This window comes from Meles meles, chromosome 17 (assembly GCF_922984935.1).
Source record: "Meles meles chromosome 17, mMelMel3.1 paternal haplotype, whole genome shotgun sequence".
In the NCBI taxonomy this organism is placed as follows: Eukaryota; Metazoa; Chordata; class Mammalia; order Carnivora; family Mustelidae; genus Meles; species Meles meles.
Genome location: NC_060082.1, coordinates 49649720 through 49666641, shown reverse-complemented (window position 1 = coordinate 49666641; position 16922 = coordinate 49649720). Strand labels below are relative to the sequence as shown.

Sequence of the window (16922 nt, the reverse complement as noted above, 5' to 3'; positions counted from 1 at the left end):
AGGATTCTGGGATCGAGCCCTGCATCGGGCTCTCTGCTCTGCGGACAGCCTGCTTCCTCCTCTCTCTCTCTGCCTGCCTCTCTGCCTACTTATGATCTCTCTCTCTGTCAAATAAATAAATAAAATCTTAAAAAAAAAAAAAAGAACCAAATCTTAGCCTTATGCCTTAGCATGGCAATTAGTGAGAGGTCTTTAAAAACAAATTTAAAGGTGATTGAGGCCAATTAGGGGGATAGTATTACAGACAAGAACTCTAAAGTTTCTTGTGACTGGTGTGGAATTCTGTCATGTGCCAAAGTGTAACTACGTTATCATCTGGTGCGGTGCTGTTGGTTTATTAAGATGGGATCTAGGAGATGTTATAATCTTTGATCCTGGTGGCAGATCGATCTATTACGACAAAACTCCCTCCAGCAATCTCCTCACGAAGGGCTCTTTCCTTGCTGGTGTTATCCCGCTGTGTCCCCTCAGTAGGAAAACTCAACCCATGGCTGTCTCGCGAAGATTCACAGAACCTCCGGGGCCAGTGATGGCCCACTTTCCAGGCTGTTAGTTCCAGCAAAACCCTTTCCTGCTTCGCCCCTTCCCACCCACCCACCCAGTGGCCGGTTACTATGGACGAGCTTTATCATAATGGGTGGTAGAAAAAAGTCCAGAGCAATTTCCTGTTGGCACCATGCTGATGCAGGAGCGAGGACGGCCGCTGGGCATGGGTTTTGGAATATCCTCCGACCACTTCTTTTTTGTCCTAATGAAAAACTTCCTGGCTTGGAGGACTGCTCTGATTTAATCTAAATTCAGGAGGCAACAAAAGTTTTCCCGACCCTCTCCTCCCAACCTTTTGGCACTGCCCCCTCCCCCTTTATCTCTTAGCAAAGGAAGAAGACACACACTTGGATCCTCCCCAACCCCATACCGCACCCGGTCCCTTTTCGGCACCTGGTGACCATCCAGGAAACCCGAGCACCTTGAAAGGGTTGCGTCCCGATCGCCTTCGGGGCTGGAGAAACTATTGCCCGCTCACTTGATGCACGGGATTTGAGCAAAGGAGAGTGTGCTCGGAGCACAAACAGGAAAGCCTGACATCACGGAGCGGCGGAGCGGCGCGGGGAGGAGTCTGCGGCGCCCTCGCTCTCCGCGCTCCCTTTGTGGCCCGAGTCGCGCGCACCGGCGGCGGCGGCGGGGGCAGCGCGCGGGTCTGTGCTCGCTCGGGGCGCGGCGGCTGTCTGGGCGGTGGGCTGGGGGCGCCGCGGGGCGCCGGCCGACACTGCGTGGGCACCGGGAGCAGGGCGCACCATGCCGCGGCCGCGGACCGGAGAGAAAACTGAGAATGAAATTGCTTTGGCAAGCTAAAATGGTAACGAGAGCTCTGCCTTCTCCCGAGGCTTCTCTGCTGGGGAATCTTCTCCCGCTTTCTCTGGGCGTGTTTGGACTCCCTCGGAGCGGACGGAGCCATCCGACCCCCTGCTCGGGAGCCGAGGCTTTCTCGCTCTGCTTTGTACGCCTTCCTCTCCGCTTGTCTCCTCCCTTTCATCCACACTGACTTTCTCGCCAGGAGCCTTTGGTGTGTCTGGGGCAGATGTTTGCGGGGAAAAGAAAACTTTTCAGGACAGGGAACTGTTAGGCGGGGTGGCCCCGGGAGCGCCTCTGCGTCCCAGCGGCTCTTTAACACGACTTCAGGTTTAGCTGCGGATGTGGAAATCCCGGCGGTCGCCGCACGCGTTTTACTTGCAGTTGCGTGATGCTGTGTTGCCTTTTTTTTAAAAATTTCACTTGCCAGATTATTTTACGGAAATAAACACTTTTTAAACCCCCGACCGCGCTAATAACTCTTTGGGTCCCAACGCAGCAAGAGGAGAAAAAGACACGGGAAGCATTTCACTTCCAAAGGAGAGAGGACTCTTGGCATTTTAAACACTTGTTTGTGCCTGAGTTTGAAATGTAGTATGCTCAAATAACTGAGCCATTATAAAAGTAGTACCAACTCTTTCTACCAACGAATGATTTTTCCTTCAACTTCTGTGGGGCTGGGGGAGGGGTGGGGAGAGTTAACCAGGAGAAAATCACAGTGTCTTAAGGAAGGGGGGAAAAAGACTTAAAAAAAAACAAACAAACCCCAAAGCCCCCCAAAACCCAAAAACCTAAACCCTAAGATACGTGAGTGAGTCTAGGAAAAAGAAGTACATGGAAAAGTCCGGGGATCCTGATACCACAGGAAAGGACTGGGAGCCAAGAACATTTCAGCATTCCCTCTATCGCAGTGTGTCTTGTGTTGCTCTGATTGTAATATTTATTTTGAACAGCCCATCTTGTGCCCTGAGTGCTGGTGTAAGCAGGAAAGCCGCTGGGGTAGATTGTGGTTAGCGGAGAGGAAAAAAAAAATACTCTTTTTCTTTCTCTTTATCCCATCCCCTGGCAGAGCTCGATTCAGGACTGGGGTGAAGAGGTAGAGGAAGGCGCTGTTTACCATGTCACCCTCAAAAGAGTCCAGATTCAACAGGCTGCCAATAAAGGAGCAAGATGGCTAGGGGTGAGTAAAGCCGGACAGACTGGGAACTTTGGAGTTGCAGTGTCTGTTGTTCTGTGAATATCATCATTATGTAGCAGAGGCAGGCTTTTCTTCTCCTTCTCCTTCTCCTTCTTCTCCTCTTTTGGCCTTAAAAAGGAAACTGCCAATGACCGAGTGTTTGCACTAGCTGGACAGGTCTGTTTTTGTACTTAATGTTTTCCAAAGCATCTTCCCTCGGTTTGTCAATAATTCAGAACCTCTTAGAAACATCTTGAGGTCTTTGGCAAACAGAGTAGGGGTGGCGTGGCAGAAAGTGACACGCAGTAACAGGACCAGAAAGCAGCACTCTCTCTGTTAGACAAGAACCGTAAGCACTTTGGCCCAGATGGCACCCTTTTCTCTCTCCGTCCTCCCCCTACTGATGCCGACAGCCCCTCTGCTGCTGTACCTTCACCAAGTACCCAGAACGCTCAGGGGACAGAGACAGACCATTCGGGATCTGCCTATCTTCTTTCGGGGGGTGAGGGGAAGTGGCAAATTCCCCATGTTTACGTCCTCTCTGCAGCCGGTGAGGAGACAAATGCATGTATCGTGCCCACGATTTCATATGCACAGAACGTTGGGCCTTTGGAGAAACACTGCTTCCATAAACAGGACTTTTTCCACCGAGGTTCTAAAATCTTGGTTGGGATCATGTGACTTATCTGTTATCACCTAGTGGCTCCTTCAACACATCCTGGGGAGAAGTGGAAAGCTTAGTAACAGGATCACTCCTTGGGCAGATACCAACATGTGGAAGAACGAAGGAATTCTCGATCTGGAGATAGAGGGAATCCTCAGCAGTGAGAGGTGACACGGAGAGCCTTGAGAAAGAGAATCGGGGTGGGCTGAAGAGAGGGGATGGAGTGTGGTTTCCCCTGGCCTTATTCGAGCCACACTCAGGCTTCACAGGGGATGGGCTGGAAGGCGGTGATGATCACGCACTTGTGTTCAGTCTTCACTGGCTTTGCCTCTCACAGAATTCAGTGCTTGAGCAGATTCAAAGGGAGGGTGTGAAGGCGGACAGGAAACAAAACTGCCCAAGGCCTCACATGGAGGCTAGAGGCAACATGTAACCTATGTGTCCCGAGTTTCGGGCAGGATGGCTTACAGTGGGGACCGCTGCTGGGTCCGATGTTCTGCTGAGACAGGCCTTCGCTGCTCTGGGCTTACCCAGCTGCCCCAACTCAGGCGTTTCCTTCTCTGTACTTTGGGCCCAGGTACCACCCACTAGGGCTGTCACCTGTTGGTGACATCTGCGGGTGTGGCCTGGAAAGGCAGGGATCTTTCTTTTGAAACCCGGAGCCCTTCACTTACCAACCAGGTCCCTTCCTCTGAGTAGGACTTTCAAGGGCATCATGTGCATCCCCAGCAGACCTGATAGGGAAGGAAGGCAGATCCAGAGTTCTGACGAGTCATCCCTTTGTTTTGGGCGGCTGTGTATATGCATTTTATTTGACGGTGGTGTTGATGTGGTTTGGCCTGTCTTGGTGTTTCACAATGATTCACAAGTTCTAAACCAGCTGCCTCGGAAAGGGTCATTACGTTCCCTGATGCTGAGTTGTTCCTCTCTTTCTAAGGACACTGATGTTGCTTGGGGGACAGTTTTAGTTTTTAGCCAACACAGCAGCCATGAATGGAGAAGTCATGGAGGGGTTAACTCTGTAGGCCCCGAAGCACAGAGTGTGGCTCTTTGAGATGTTCACAGTTATTTCGTGATTATCACTGACTGTTCTATTTGCTGGACTCGGCCTCTTTTCTCTCCCTGCTCTCGGTGTTTGCAGATTTATAGAGTTCAGAGTTGGTTCACCTGGACTTAGCAGGAGAGCTGAGATATTGAGAGGGAGGACAACATGTAAAGATTTCTCCTGGTTGGTGGAAGAATCTCTCTCTTCCTTTCTAGTGTCACAAAGTGTGATTTGTGGCCACCACCCCAGCCCTCAAGAGCATGTTCTTAGGAACTTTCCAACTCTAATCCTACTTGTTTTCTTGTCATAGGTGTCCTGTTGGGAAGCTCTGTTTTTTGTCCTTGGAAATTCCAGACTTAATTAAATGTGACTCAACTAATTGAGCCATAGTAATTACAAAACCCTTCTTTTTAGGACTGAGTGGCTTCTCCATATTTGTTTTCCTACATTCCAGTAGTCCTTTCAAAATTCTCCAAAGCAACTGGTTTTAGTGTGAATTAGAGATTGAGGGGAGGTGAGGGTATTATTGAAATACGTCAGTAATCCTATAAGGAAGGTGGTGTTGTGATTATCCTTTTTTCCCCCCCACATAAAGAAACTAATGCCTAGAGAGGTTAAACTGCTTGCCAGATTCACACAGCTAGGAGGTGGTGGAGGTTGGATTCAAACCCAGTTGGTTAGTTCCTTGCTGTCAGGAACTGCCTGGAACCTTCTGGCTGTTTCCATGAGAGTGGAAGAGAACATTGGCTCAGAAGACCAAGGATGCATGGGGCGTACTTTTTGCCTAGATGCAACACCTGCCACAGGACTTGAGTGGTGGGGCTTTCTCTTTTTGACGCCCCGAATGACAGTTTGACCCACAAATTGAGACATTTGTTGTGAAGATCTGTATCTTAGTTAGACACTCTCCATTTTGGGTGGGTCAGGTGTGGAGCCCCAAAGAAACGTATGAGGTTATGCAGCGCATGAGGGTGGGCATAGCTCTCGTTACAGGTCCGTAAGGCTTTTTCAAAACGCCTTAAAGCCTGAATACAAGTTTGGAATTTTCTGCTACTGAGATCTCAAAATGTAATGAAGATTCAATTTGGAAAGGATAGCAAAAATAATCACACATCCTTGGATGGGAAGTATCATACAATCCAAAACATTTAGAACATTCCTTTTTTTACTATTTGCTTGTTAAATTTTGCGTTTCATTGATCTTTTTTTTTTTTTTTTTAAAGATTTTATTTATTTATTTGACAGTGAGAGATCACAAGTAGACAGAGAGGCAGGCAGAGAGAGAGAGAGGGAAGCAGGCTCGCTGCCGAGCAGAGAGCCCGATGCGGGACTCGATCCCAGGACCCTGAGATCATGACCTGAGCCGAAGGCAGTGGCTTAACCCACTGAGCCACCCAGGCGCCCTTCATTGATCTTTTGAAGTAAAACCCTCTACCTTTGGTTGCAAAGTATACAACCGAGTATGGCCCAAGCTGCATTTCCTTCTCTGTGCGGCTGTGGCTTTGCCTGTTAACAGTGAGGTTATGTTGGGCAAACTTTGAAAAGCCAAATATTATTGGAATACTGACCCAATTCTCCCTTTACAATAACTTCTTAGACTGGGACAACTTTTCCTAGCGATAGCCCTCAAGGAGAAATGACTGCGGTTCTGTCGTAGGATCCTGACGTCCCCAGATTGGAAGGGACATTAACAAGTAATTCCATCCAACCATTCCGTCAGCTTGTAGAATGGCCAGTGATTTCTGGAAGGGCAAATGGTCAAAGCTTGTTATTTTTCTTTGGTCTCAGTGTTGTGGTTTTATATTGACAGTGATACATAGAGATGATTTAAGAAAACATCCATATTCTCTGGACTCATGAAATGTACCATTTTAGGAAGAATACTCAAATGGACAGAGGTTGAAGTTCCAACTGTTAGGGAAGGGGCTTTGGGGTCAGGAGCCGTCTTTGGACTATAACAGATGGCAGGGCACAGAAAAATGTGTCCAACCTAAGACAAATTCAAAGTGAGGACCTTGGTTTCACGAGGAGCATTGGTAAGCGCGAGTGCGACGCAGCAAGGTTTGTGGGGAGTGGTATGGTCCGTGGGTGGTCACGTGGCTTCTCTCAGTTTTATGCTTCTGTGGTTATGTGGTCCTTGAGGTGGGGCCCCTGTTCCTGCCTTCCCTGTGTCTTCTACCTATCACCCTATCTCCCATATAGTCTCTGGTTGGGTTGAGTTGAAATGCTTAATAGTTGGGAGGCTGGTAAAGATAGTGAACCAGAAAGGAGAAAGCAGAGTATATTTAGAAATAAAGAGAACTGGAATCCTGTTACAGAACCTAGTGTTTGGGATGAATTGTGGCCAGTCCGTGAGTTGTATGGGTACAGTGACAGCGTGACCACTTGTCACATCTGGATGGAGAAGTTGACTCTCACTGGATACACTACGTGTATTGACTCTATCTGGTGTTTTGGTGGCGTTGCTATCATATTACCTTCAAATAGTCTACGGTTCCTCAAGTTTTCAGCTAACTTCACTTATGGGAAGCTTCTCTGATCTCCCAAGACTGGAGGAGATGCCCCTCCTCCAGGTTCCACAAGCATTCCCTATTTTTCTGTCATACGTTCAGCTCACTCTGTTGTAATTATCTGCATATTTGCTTCTATCCCCCACTAGACTGCTAACTTGGTGAATGGTGGCCATCTAGTTGGCGGAAACTCAGTTTGTGTTGAATGAATGGATCCAGCTTCCTTCCTTTCTGGGACACTAATATTGTCTTGATACATATGAATGTGTGGTTGCTCCGCATTTAAAACACAATCAGCATGAAGATGTTAGCTTATAAAGAAGAAGAGGGGTGTGTGGGAGCGAGAAAAATCAATTAGGTGATGATTATAGCTATCTTGCATTCTTTCCGGAACAAAGCGGGGCACAAACAAAGGTAGTGATTATTCGTTTTAAAGAAAAAAATTCACAGCAGTGAATTAACAAGATACTTCCCCAGTACCTTTCAAAAGCAAGAGACCCTATTGTACTTGTCCACTGCTGAATGTTGAAGAAAGAAAGGCAATGCATGAGTTAAAACGTGTTGGCAGGCATTATAAATATGTGTGGTTGGAAAGCTCAGGAGTGGGATTTTAGAATGGTAAGGAACTAAGCCCTAGAGGAGCCCTTAGTTTACAGTTGGTCATCCTTGTTTTCATCTAGGAAAACAGGCCTTTGGGTTGCAGTATTCCTGTCTGTCAGAATGTTGAATTTAGGCTTTAGAAAGTCAATTTCAAAATGATCAGCCATCTGTAGCCAAATCAACTGATCTTTTTCTTTTTGACCTTGGGAACATGTTTCTGAAATAATCTGCTCATATGGTAGCTTGCACCAGTCGAGAAGCTGTTGTCAGTTTCAAGTGCCCAAGATATCCTTGCGGTGCTGGATCCTTTCATTTCTTGTAAAATCCGCTGGGATCTGAGTCAGGGATATTCGGTCTGTAATTAAGAATATGCAGTTCAGTTCAGCAATTCGGGGACTACTCAGCTGAATTCCAAATACGTGTCTACCCCGTCACACACGTGATAGTACAAGTGTAAGAGTGCGTTGACTCCGTATGCTTAAAGTATACATTCTGTTAAATCAGTCTTATAAACATACCTTATTCTTGTTTCTGTGAAATTATAAAGAGAAAGTTTAGTGACGTTTTCAATTTAGAGAGAAAAGGAGGACGATACGGTCCATACTGTGCTTTTCTCCTTGAGCGCCTTGCTGGAATGTGTCACTGCCCTATCCTACTTACATCAGTTTCCTTTGTCCATGGCATATGTTCCTTTTACACCTCCCCCTTCTGAGTAATTAAAATCTTAATCTTTAATTTTAATTAAATGTGTAATTTACATTTTACACATTTTAAGTTAAAACATACAATGATAAGCTGAATTGAGTAAGACATTCACATTTCTACCATGGTATACCATGATATATCTCATGATATGAAAAAAAAAAAAAGATTTCTGTAAACAGAGCAAGGAAAGTTCTGGTTAAGTGGGGGAAGATACCAAATGTGGCTTCACTCCACTGGCAAGGCTCAGCTAGCTCCTGTCTTTTGCTGATGGGTGTGGCTATCTCCAGAGTTGACTTGGAGTCTGGAGTTTTTGGCAGTTTCTGGGCCCTTTGCTAGTAAACACATCCAGTATGAACTTCCTCACGGCTGCTCCTTGTCTGTTTGTGGGATTCTGTCATCTGTGTTTGAGTCAGCTAACGTTGCCTTCGATAACATTCCTTTATTCATCCAAAACCGACATGATGCCAAGCATCGTGTTAAGTCTTGGGAATCCAAGGTAAAACGAAACACAAGTCGTTCTGAAGGAACCTACAGGGAGTAGGGGAGACAGAAATGTAAACTGATTATAGTATATTGAGGTAAGTATGAGCAGTGCCATGCAAGAAATCTGTGTGCTAGGGGAGCCCCAGAGGAGGGCATGTAAATTAGGTGGGAGGTGGGGAGTGGGTACTCCAGGAAGGCTGTCTGGAAGAGAGGGCTCTTTAGTGAAGAGTTGAGTTGACAGACGAGTAGGAGTTAAAAGGAGGTGTGGGCGCTGGAGGCAGGCTTTCCAGTCAGCACAGGGTGGGGGAAAGAATGGAGGCCGGAGGGGAGAGAACTGTGTCGGGCTCAGTGTGGGGAAGAGGGAAGGACGCCTGGTGGGAAGGTGACAGGAAATGAGGCTAGAGAAAAGGGTTCAGTCATGCCCCTGGGAGTCCAGAATGCTAAGCTATGGGTTTTGCTCCGTCCCGAATGCTGGGTAGTCACGGAAGGGCTTCGGGCAGAGTGGCATGGCCAGATCTGCATTTTAGCAAGATGACTGACCCCTGAGGGGTGGACGCGCTCCGAAGGACAGACTGGGACATGGGAGGGGGAGGAGGCTAACATGGAGGTGACGTGAGGAAAGGGACAAGGACCCGAATGGCAGCAGAACAGAGGGTGGGGTGAGGGGATGGCAGTCAAGGAAGGAGGAGGGTGGGAGTGGGGGATGGGAGGCCTGGCAGGCGAGGATCTTGGCACCCTGGCTTCAAAGAGCTTGTCAAAAACTGGGCCATCTGGGATCCGTGTCACCCTGTGCTCACTGGGTGAAATGTCCTGGGGACTTCCAGTCAGCCTTCCTCATGTATATGCTAGCAGATGCCTTCTTTCTTGTCAGAAGGCCCTGCAGAATAACCAGACCCTGGCGTGCCTGATAAGTCACTTCCAGAGACCCGACCTCAGGCTTACCATGAGGTGCACACCGCAAGCTGTGCGTGGTTCTCAGATTCCAGAGAACTTTGAAGAGCTGGTGGTTTCTTTCTCTCTCTCTCTCTCTTTCTTTCTAAGTCTTCTGTTTCCCTACAAACTAAACAAATTAAATCTGTAGGCCACAGAGAGAGAGAGTAAATATGGGACCCACAGGACTATGATTATAGAGCTGTATTTTAGACAACAGCAGTTAAACTTATAATTGTCATGTTAGAGACACAAGAAATTTTATGGTTGGGTGTCTTGGCCTTTTTCCTCTCCGCCTTCGCTGTCTTTAACCCCTCTCTGACACTGTTTGTCTTGGTTCCCTGCATTACTGGTCTTGGAGGCTCAGTCTGATTGCGAATTCCTCTCATGTAAAAGAAAAAAAATCTTTCTCTGTTACACACACACACACACACACACACACACACACATGGCCTGCGTTAAGATGTCTTTTCACATTTTATTTTTTAGGATTTCCCACATCTTTGGAATGTCACTCCGTGGCTTCTTCTATATAATTATTCAAAGCCTGACTTTGTCATAATGTGCTTGTTTTCCCTTCATTGTGTCATTTTTGTGATTAACTCGCACTGTCTAGGAACCGTCTTCAGTTTAAAAAGGAGTAAAAACAGAGAGAGGGAGGAAGGAATAAAGGTAGGGCAGGCTTCCAACATGAGGAGGAAGACTCCGCCTTGGAGGATCTCAGTCAGTCTTGCGAAGAGAGAGACTCGTGTCATTTACTGCTGATCCTTTTGCAGAAATACCCGTGCCTTTCCACGAGTGTGGCTGTGTATTGTGTTCTGAGGTTAGGGTTCCTGCCTAGCTTGCTCCCACCAGGCCATCTTCTCCTTCATGTCCTGTAGTATGGGACTTCTAAGGGTAATAACAGTGGCACCTGGGGGGTGGGATTGTGGGTTGTCGGTGATTCTGTATATTTTTCCCTCCTCACAGACTCATTACCCTACATTTTCCAGCATTTAATTGCTTGTGCCATCTGTAGGCCGTTCATTTGAATTCATTTCCACACGGTTAATCTTGTCCCGTGTAAACTTTCCCAGACGTTTTCTATTTGTTTGCTCCTTTCAGCAAAGAATCGAGCAATTCAACTTTTTCCTTTATTTCGTTTCCTGCTGATTTAAATATCCATTCTCCTCGCTTATAAAGGCAAAGCCAAGGCTGAGTCCTTCCAGTTTCATAATTCTAGAGAAAACGGGAAAACCAAAACCAAACCTTTTCTGCTAAAAGTAGAATGTCTTTGGTCAGAAGCATCAACTGAGGCCCTTCACGAGCCTCTTGCTAACACTTTCCCCTACTTATGTGCCCTTCTCGTGCCCATAGCTTCTGTCACTGCCGGTGATGAGGCTAGAATAATGGAGACAGTTGTTATCTAACGAAAACATTGAATGGAAATAAATAAAAAAAAACAAACTGGATTAGATATTGGCTTAAAATGCTCAATAGTCATGACTTTTCCAATTAACATTGCGACACTTGAAATTATTTGCTGAGATAACGGGCACTCCTAACGAGAAAACTGAGGAAATTGGAAGCATTGCGTTAGTGTGTGAAGCACACAGAAAACATTTGCTGTCTTCTGTCCCCACGTTGCCTCCTCCCAATGGCCCAACTCAATGAGCATATCTATTTTAAAAATGACTTCCCCAAGTATTGACAAGGCCCGGCGCCATCAGGGCTGGGCTGGGGAATTAGCACGTGGTTCTTTCTCCTCAGCTGGAGCCTTGGCAGGAGCTGACATCTTCTGGTTGCTCTTCCTTCTCACGAGCTTGAGTTGAGGGAGGTCCTGGGGCACTGGTGAAGAGGCCCTAGTCAGTCGTATTGTAAAAACTCTGTATGGGGACAGACGGTCACTACACTTCTTTGTGGTGAGCATTTTCGAAATGTACAGAATTGCCGAATCACGGTATTATTCACCTGAAGCTAATGCAATAATTGCATGTCAGCTATCCTTCAGTTGACGATAGAAAAAGAGAGAGCCCGGGTTCTGGAGTCAGGCAGACCTGAATTCGGAACCCGCCTCTGCCACGTGTGAGCTGTGTGGGCTTGAGCTGTGACGCTACAAAACTCGCACTCGTAGAGAGGATTCTAGTAGTCCCGTCTGATGGAAAGACTGTGGGGAGTGAATGAATTATGTATCTAAGGTGCTTGGCACGGTGCCTGGGATATGGGATGCCCTCTGAGTGTGGGGCTCTCCTCGGGACCATACTGTCCGGGCCCTCTCTTGAACCTGGCCGTGGAACCCTGTGGGAGTGTGGGTGCCTTTCTTACCTGAGTCCCCCAAGACTGGGGTAAACCGGATTGTGTGAGAAACAGCATTAGCAAGGCTTTAAGGCATGTTCCTGACATCACTTTCTCCTTTTGCACATCTGGGAGGAAGGACCATGGCAGTGTTTAGCAATCCTTGTTTATTAGAAGCAACATCTGTTGTGTTTTCTCCGTCTGGCTGCCTGTACAGTGAAGGGCATTATTGCTTGGGCTCCAACATTTCGCATTTTCAATTCCTCCAGTTTTCCTGTAGAGTTAATTCGTTGCTGTGCTCATTTTAATGCCTTAAAAATATTTTACTGCGTAAAAATCATGTTTGCTATTTCTAACTGAAAAGCAGGAGGGTAGGAAACCACGTCTCTTTGGCGGTAAGCATTATGCTAATCATTCTTTGTCGGGCGTAACTTAGGATGTCAGGCCGCTGTGCTTGCCCCGTAAATTTCACGTTCTGGATTAAACGTCATAAGTTCAGATGAAGATAAAAATTTCGCACTGTACCTCCCGTCGATTAGCTAATGTAGTACTTGAACCCCCAACCAGGAATGAGCTAACTTGCTCCTGAGGTGGTAACTTTCAGACTGTCTCACGACTTTGTAAATCTTCGCTTTCCTTACAGGTGATGTAGGGCAAATCCCTGCTTTTCCTTCAGCCTGTAGGTTTTGTGAGGATCACCTGAGTTAATGTACGAAAGTACTTTTTAACGTGTGAATTATTATACAAATACAAGGGTATTCTTCTTGTCATTTAACCCAATATCATTTCTTTTTTTCCTCTCTTTTTCCTCCCCACCTAAGTGCTTGAATGGGTGTATGGTCTGTTCATTGGTTCTCCCTTTCTTCTCTTATCCAAGAGAGAATCTTTTCTGGATTTTTTTTTCTCCCCACCTGCTGTTTACCTGATGAACCTTCATGTTCAGCAAGGAGTAATGTTTCCTCTGCCCCCACCACTGATATTCCTGATTTGTAGGTGCCTTGAAAATGCAGGCAGGGCTTCTCTTTATAGATTGGATGTGGGGAAAAAAATACCCCATATTCATAAGAGTCTAAAGACAAATGCAGTAAATATCTTACAGATGAGGGGCGCCTGGGTGGCTCAGTGGGTTAAAGCCTCTGCCTTCAGCTCGGGTCATGATCCCAGGGTCCTGGGATCGAGCCCCACGTCGGGCTCTCTGCTCAGCGAGGAGCCTGCTTCTCCCTGTCTCTCTGCCTGCCTCTCTGCCTACTTGTGATCTCTGTCAAATAAATAAATAAATATTAAAAAATATATATCTTACAGATGAAAACTTTCTCCTTTCTCTTTCTTTCCTTATTTTCTCCAGTATGATTTTTTTTTTTTTTTTTGAGATAATGGCTGTTGGTTTTCTTTGATTCACCCTTTCTTTCTGGTACTTTTAATTTGGTGCAGAGCAGGGTGGTAAAGTTCATGCACCAAGGAATGGAAAGTGCTTCCAGCCTTCCAGAGCTGTTGGAAAATCAAAGCTTGGTTTGGGGCCAAATCCTGATTTGGGACTTGAACTCATGACCTAATGCCAGAGGCAAGAATGTTACCAGCCGACCCATACTGACCCTCATAAGATGTAGGCATTTAAAATACTTCCTCTGAGTAGTCCTATTGTTACTTTCTGTTTTTTTCTCCTCTTTCAGCCTTTTCCTACAGCGTTCCTGGCTTCCCTGTTAGGAATACAATTTTAGTTTTCAGATCTTTTTTTCTCACTTCCTTTCCATTAGCTTGTTACTGTTACTTCCTTCTTGCTTTCCATTTCTCCCGGGTGAGTTCCTTTTTTGTTGTTGTTCCTGTTCCTTCCTGTCCTTCTTCTGAATTAAAAATAATCTTCAGGGTCTCTGGCTGCTTGCCCAGGAAGCTGACCTTCCTTCTATTCCTATAGGGTTCCCCCTGAGCCTCTGAAGATCCTTTCCTATTCTCTCAAGACACTCGCCTAGCACCTATTCTCAGCTGACTTATGGGCTAACTGACCCTTGTCCTCAGAGCTGTAAATGAAAATTAAATCTCTTGTACAAAGATGCAGGCGGGTGCTTTGCTCACGTTAAGTGTCACTGACGAACGCTGACTTCCGCCCGCACCTGCTGACTTTGTGTGTGGTGCTAAAGGAGGAAGGAACTCTTGGGCACTGACTTGGGCACCGACTTGAGGAGCACATTTCATGTTCATCTACGTGCAGAGCTGTGGCTCCATGGTCAGCCGAGGCCCAGGAAGCAGCTTTCCTCCAGCTCGCTGCTGTGGGCATCCCGGAGGGACCGGTGGGCCTTGTGCTCCCTCAGAAGTGTTTCTCAGGGACTTAAAAATTGATGCAGATGTTTCTTCATGAACATTCTTTGGTTAGAGTTGGAAGGTTATCATATTCTTTACAAAAAATGACTTTCTACCCAATGTTGACCTAGACTGTCCCCAAATGAGTGTCTGCTTGAGGGTTTATCCCGTGTGCAACCGCTGATGGCTGGGCCAACGAGTGCCTATGGGTACCGGCTCTGATTTCCGTCCCCAGGCCCAGCTGGAACTCCTGTTGCACTGAGAGTCGCAGCAACAGGCTTGATGAAGTGTGAAGAGCCTTCCTTCCATCTGTCCCCCCAGCTCCCTACGTGGTTATGTCTTCAAGAAGAGAACGAGCCATATCTTCCTGAAGAACGCAGGGTTGGCGGTTTCATCATCCCTAGTGATGTCCACGTCTCTGTGCAGCTGTGTCACTGCCTGAGCCACCGAATGGGCTTGTCGTGCTTTCCTCTTCCCTGATTGGCTGGTGAACTCCCACTTACCTTTCAAGTCCCAGCTCAGGTGGCATCTTACTCGTCTACCCTTCCTGATCCCTCTTCCGGAATAATTACCCTTTCATCTGGGTCTCCTTAGCACTTTACCGAAAGCTCGATTACAGCACTCATCACAACATCTCCTTTGATTTTTTATTTTCTTTCTCTTTGCCCTGTTCCTTTGTGTGCTCCGGGGGTGGGGGCCCCATTGAATCAATCTTTGTACTCCATGTCGAAGTCACACGTGGTACCCAGTAAGCACCTTATAAATGGTTTGGCCTTATCTCTATTATAAAACATGTATTTTTATGACTTTTTTTTTTGCCATTTGTTAATATTGTGAATCCCATTTTTGAAATAAAAAGGAAAATATTGAATAAGTAAGCTAGATTTAATTAATTATTTTTTAAAGATTTTATTTATTTGACAGGGAGAGAGACAGCAAGAGAGGGAACACGAGCAGGGGGAGGGGCAGCGGGAGAAGCAGGCCTCTCGCTGAGCCCAACACCAGGCTCGATCCTGGAACCACAGGACCATGACCTGAGATGAAGTCAGATGCCTAATGACCAAGCACCCAGGCGGCCCCTAGATTTAATTTCTGTTTTGTATGTCAGCAAATGACACAATGCAGAAGGGAGATGTTGCTGTTGCTGAATTTTTGTTATTATTTATTTGATCGACATATTTCACGATCTCAGAAAACTTAACTGTGATGGTGACCTCTATGGATGGAATGACGTGGTATTTAGAGTTCATCCCTAAGCTTTGTGGTGACACACAGGTTTGAGTCACGGGTCAAAGACTGACTTTTGGGAACCTAATTTCTGCTTCGAATTTTGAAGTTATTTTACTTAGGGTTTTCACGTATCTTATTATATCTTAATCTGATGGTTCCAATCTGCTTCAAGCTTGCATTGACCCAGTGTTGAGCCAATTTGGCTGTGCTCTGTGCAACACATTCTTGTAAAAGGATCTGACACCCCGTGCACATGACCACTTGGGTTATGCACATCCCAGTGAAGACCCTCAGAGACCTCCGTGGCAGGCTTGTGGTGTAGGGCCTCTCTTAGGGTGTGCTCTTCCTCACTAGGATTCATTGGCAAACAGGGAAAAATATGTAAATTATATGTTATTATATAAACATATTATTTGTATACATTTCAGTTTTTGCAAGTAAAACTCAACTCCCTTTGCTCTCTTACCCTCTCCAACGTCCCTCTTCTCTGTGGTCTTACATTCTTAACTCTTAAATTTCTACTTCAAGCGAAATGCAGAACCTGTGCCGGAAGTTTTCAGGATTCCAGCTGTTGTTAGGTGCTTTCACTCAGACTGTCCCGTTGTCCTTGGCACTGGCAAGAGCAGTTTTCTGACTGTGTCTGATCTTTCTTGCCTTTTTATGGAACGTGCTTTCTTCACCTTTTTTTTTTTTTTAAGATTTTATTTATTTATTTGACAGAGAGAAAAATCACAGATAGGCAGAGAGGCAGGCAGAGAGAGAGGAGGAAGCAGGCTCCCTGCAGAGCAGAGAGCCTGATGCGGGGCTTGATCCCAGGACCCCGAGATCATGATCTGAGCTGGAGGCAGAGGCTTAACCCACTGAGCCGCCCAGGTGCCCCTTTCTTCACTTTTTCCTGTGTATAGGGATTCGATGGCATCTGTATTTGCTTTGGATAGAAGGAAACACCTTTTTAAGCAGTTATTAGAGTTATTCCTCAAAAAGTGAAGCAACAACATTATCCATATATATTTTTTAAAGAATCACAATCCTGCCGCTGTAACACAGTTGTTTATACATTGGTTCTTTATCTTCTCGTCTTTGTCCACATAGTTGCTGTCCTGCTATTTGTTCAGTTTTATAATCAGCGAGATATATTTTTCAGAACAAATTCTCTAGAAGTTACTTTCTAGTTTGAATCTTTTGTGACATTTGTTGTATTTCTCATGTCGTAAAAGACTGCATTTGGACTTTGTGTTGGAGAAGTTTCAAGGTCATAGTGCCTGTTACTGGTTAATGAGCTTCATTTCTGTCCTTTTTCCTGTGAAATCTCCTATCCTTTATCAGGGCTGTGGAACTTTTATGGGGAGCCTGATAGTACAGTGAGATGAGGGCATGTGAGGAGTGGAACACACGCCTTTCTTCTGCTCTGGGGTGTGGGACCAGAACTCTCTAGGGCTGCGCTATTCAGTATGGTAGCTACTAGCCACATGTGCCCATTGAGCATTTGGATATATGACTAGTCCAAACTGACATGATATGCAAACCCATTGTGTGAAATAGCTCAGTGAGTTTCTGTGGTGAACACATGTTGAAATGGTAATATTCTGATATAATGCATTAAATAAAATATATTGTCAAAAATTCATTTCATCTGTTTCTTTTTACTTTTTTTTAAAT

General features: G+C 46.0%; 1 protein-coding gene across 4 annotated transcripts in view; it reads left to right on the top strand.

The window, feature by feature from the left end:
* The window catches only part of RGL1 (ral guanine nucleotide dissociation stimulator like 1), a 161618-nt gene that overhangs the window by 36901 nt on the left and 107795 nt on the right, over positions 1-16922 (top strand). Inside the window, exons 1-2 of one of the 4 annotated variants that reach the window (XM_045982965.1) lie at positions 1118-1357; positions 2420-2530. The exons of 1 other annotated variant lie outside the window; for it this stretch is intronic. In XM_045982965.1, the coding sequence (XP_045838921.1) occupies positions 1331-1357; positions 2420-2530 (138 nt within the window). In that variant the 5' untranslated portion in view covers positions 1118-1330. Of the gene's footprint in view, positions 1-1116; positions 1358-2419; positions 2531-16922 lie in introns of those variants that run through there. 2 more of the 4 variants (XM_045982964.1, XM_045982967.1) reach the window with 2 other exon arrangements.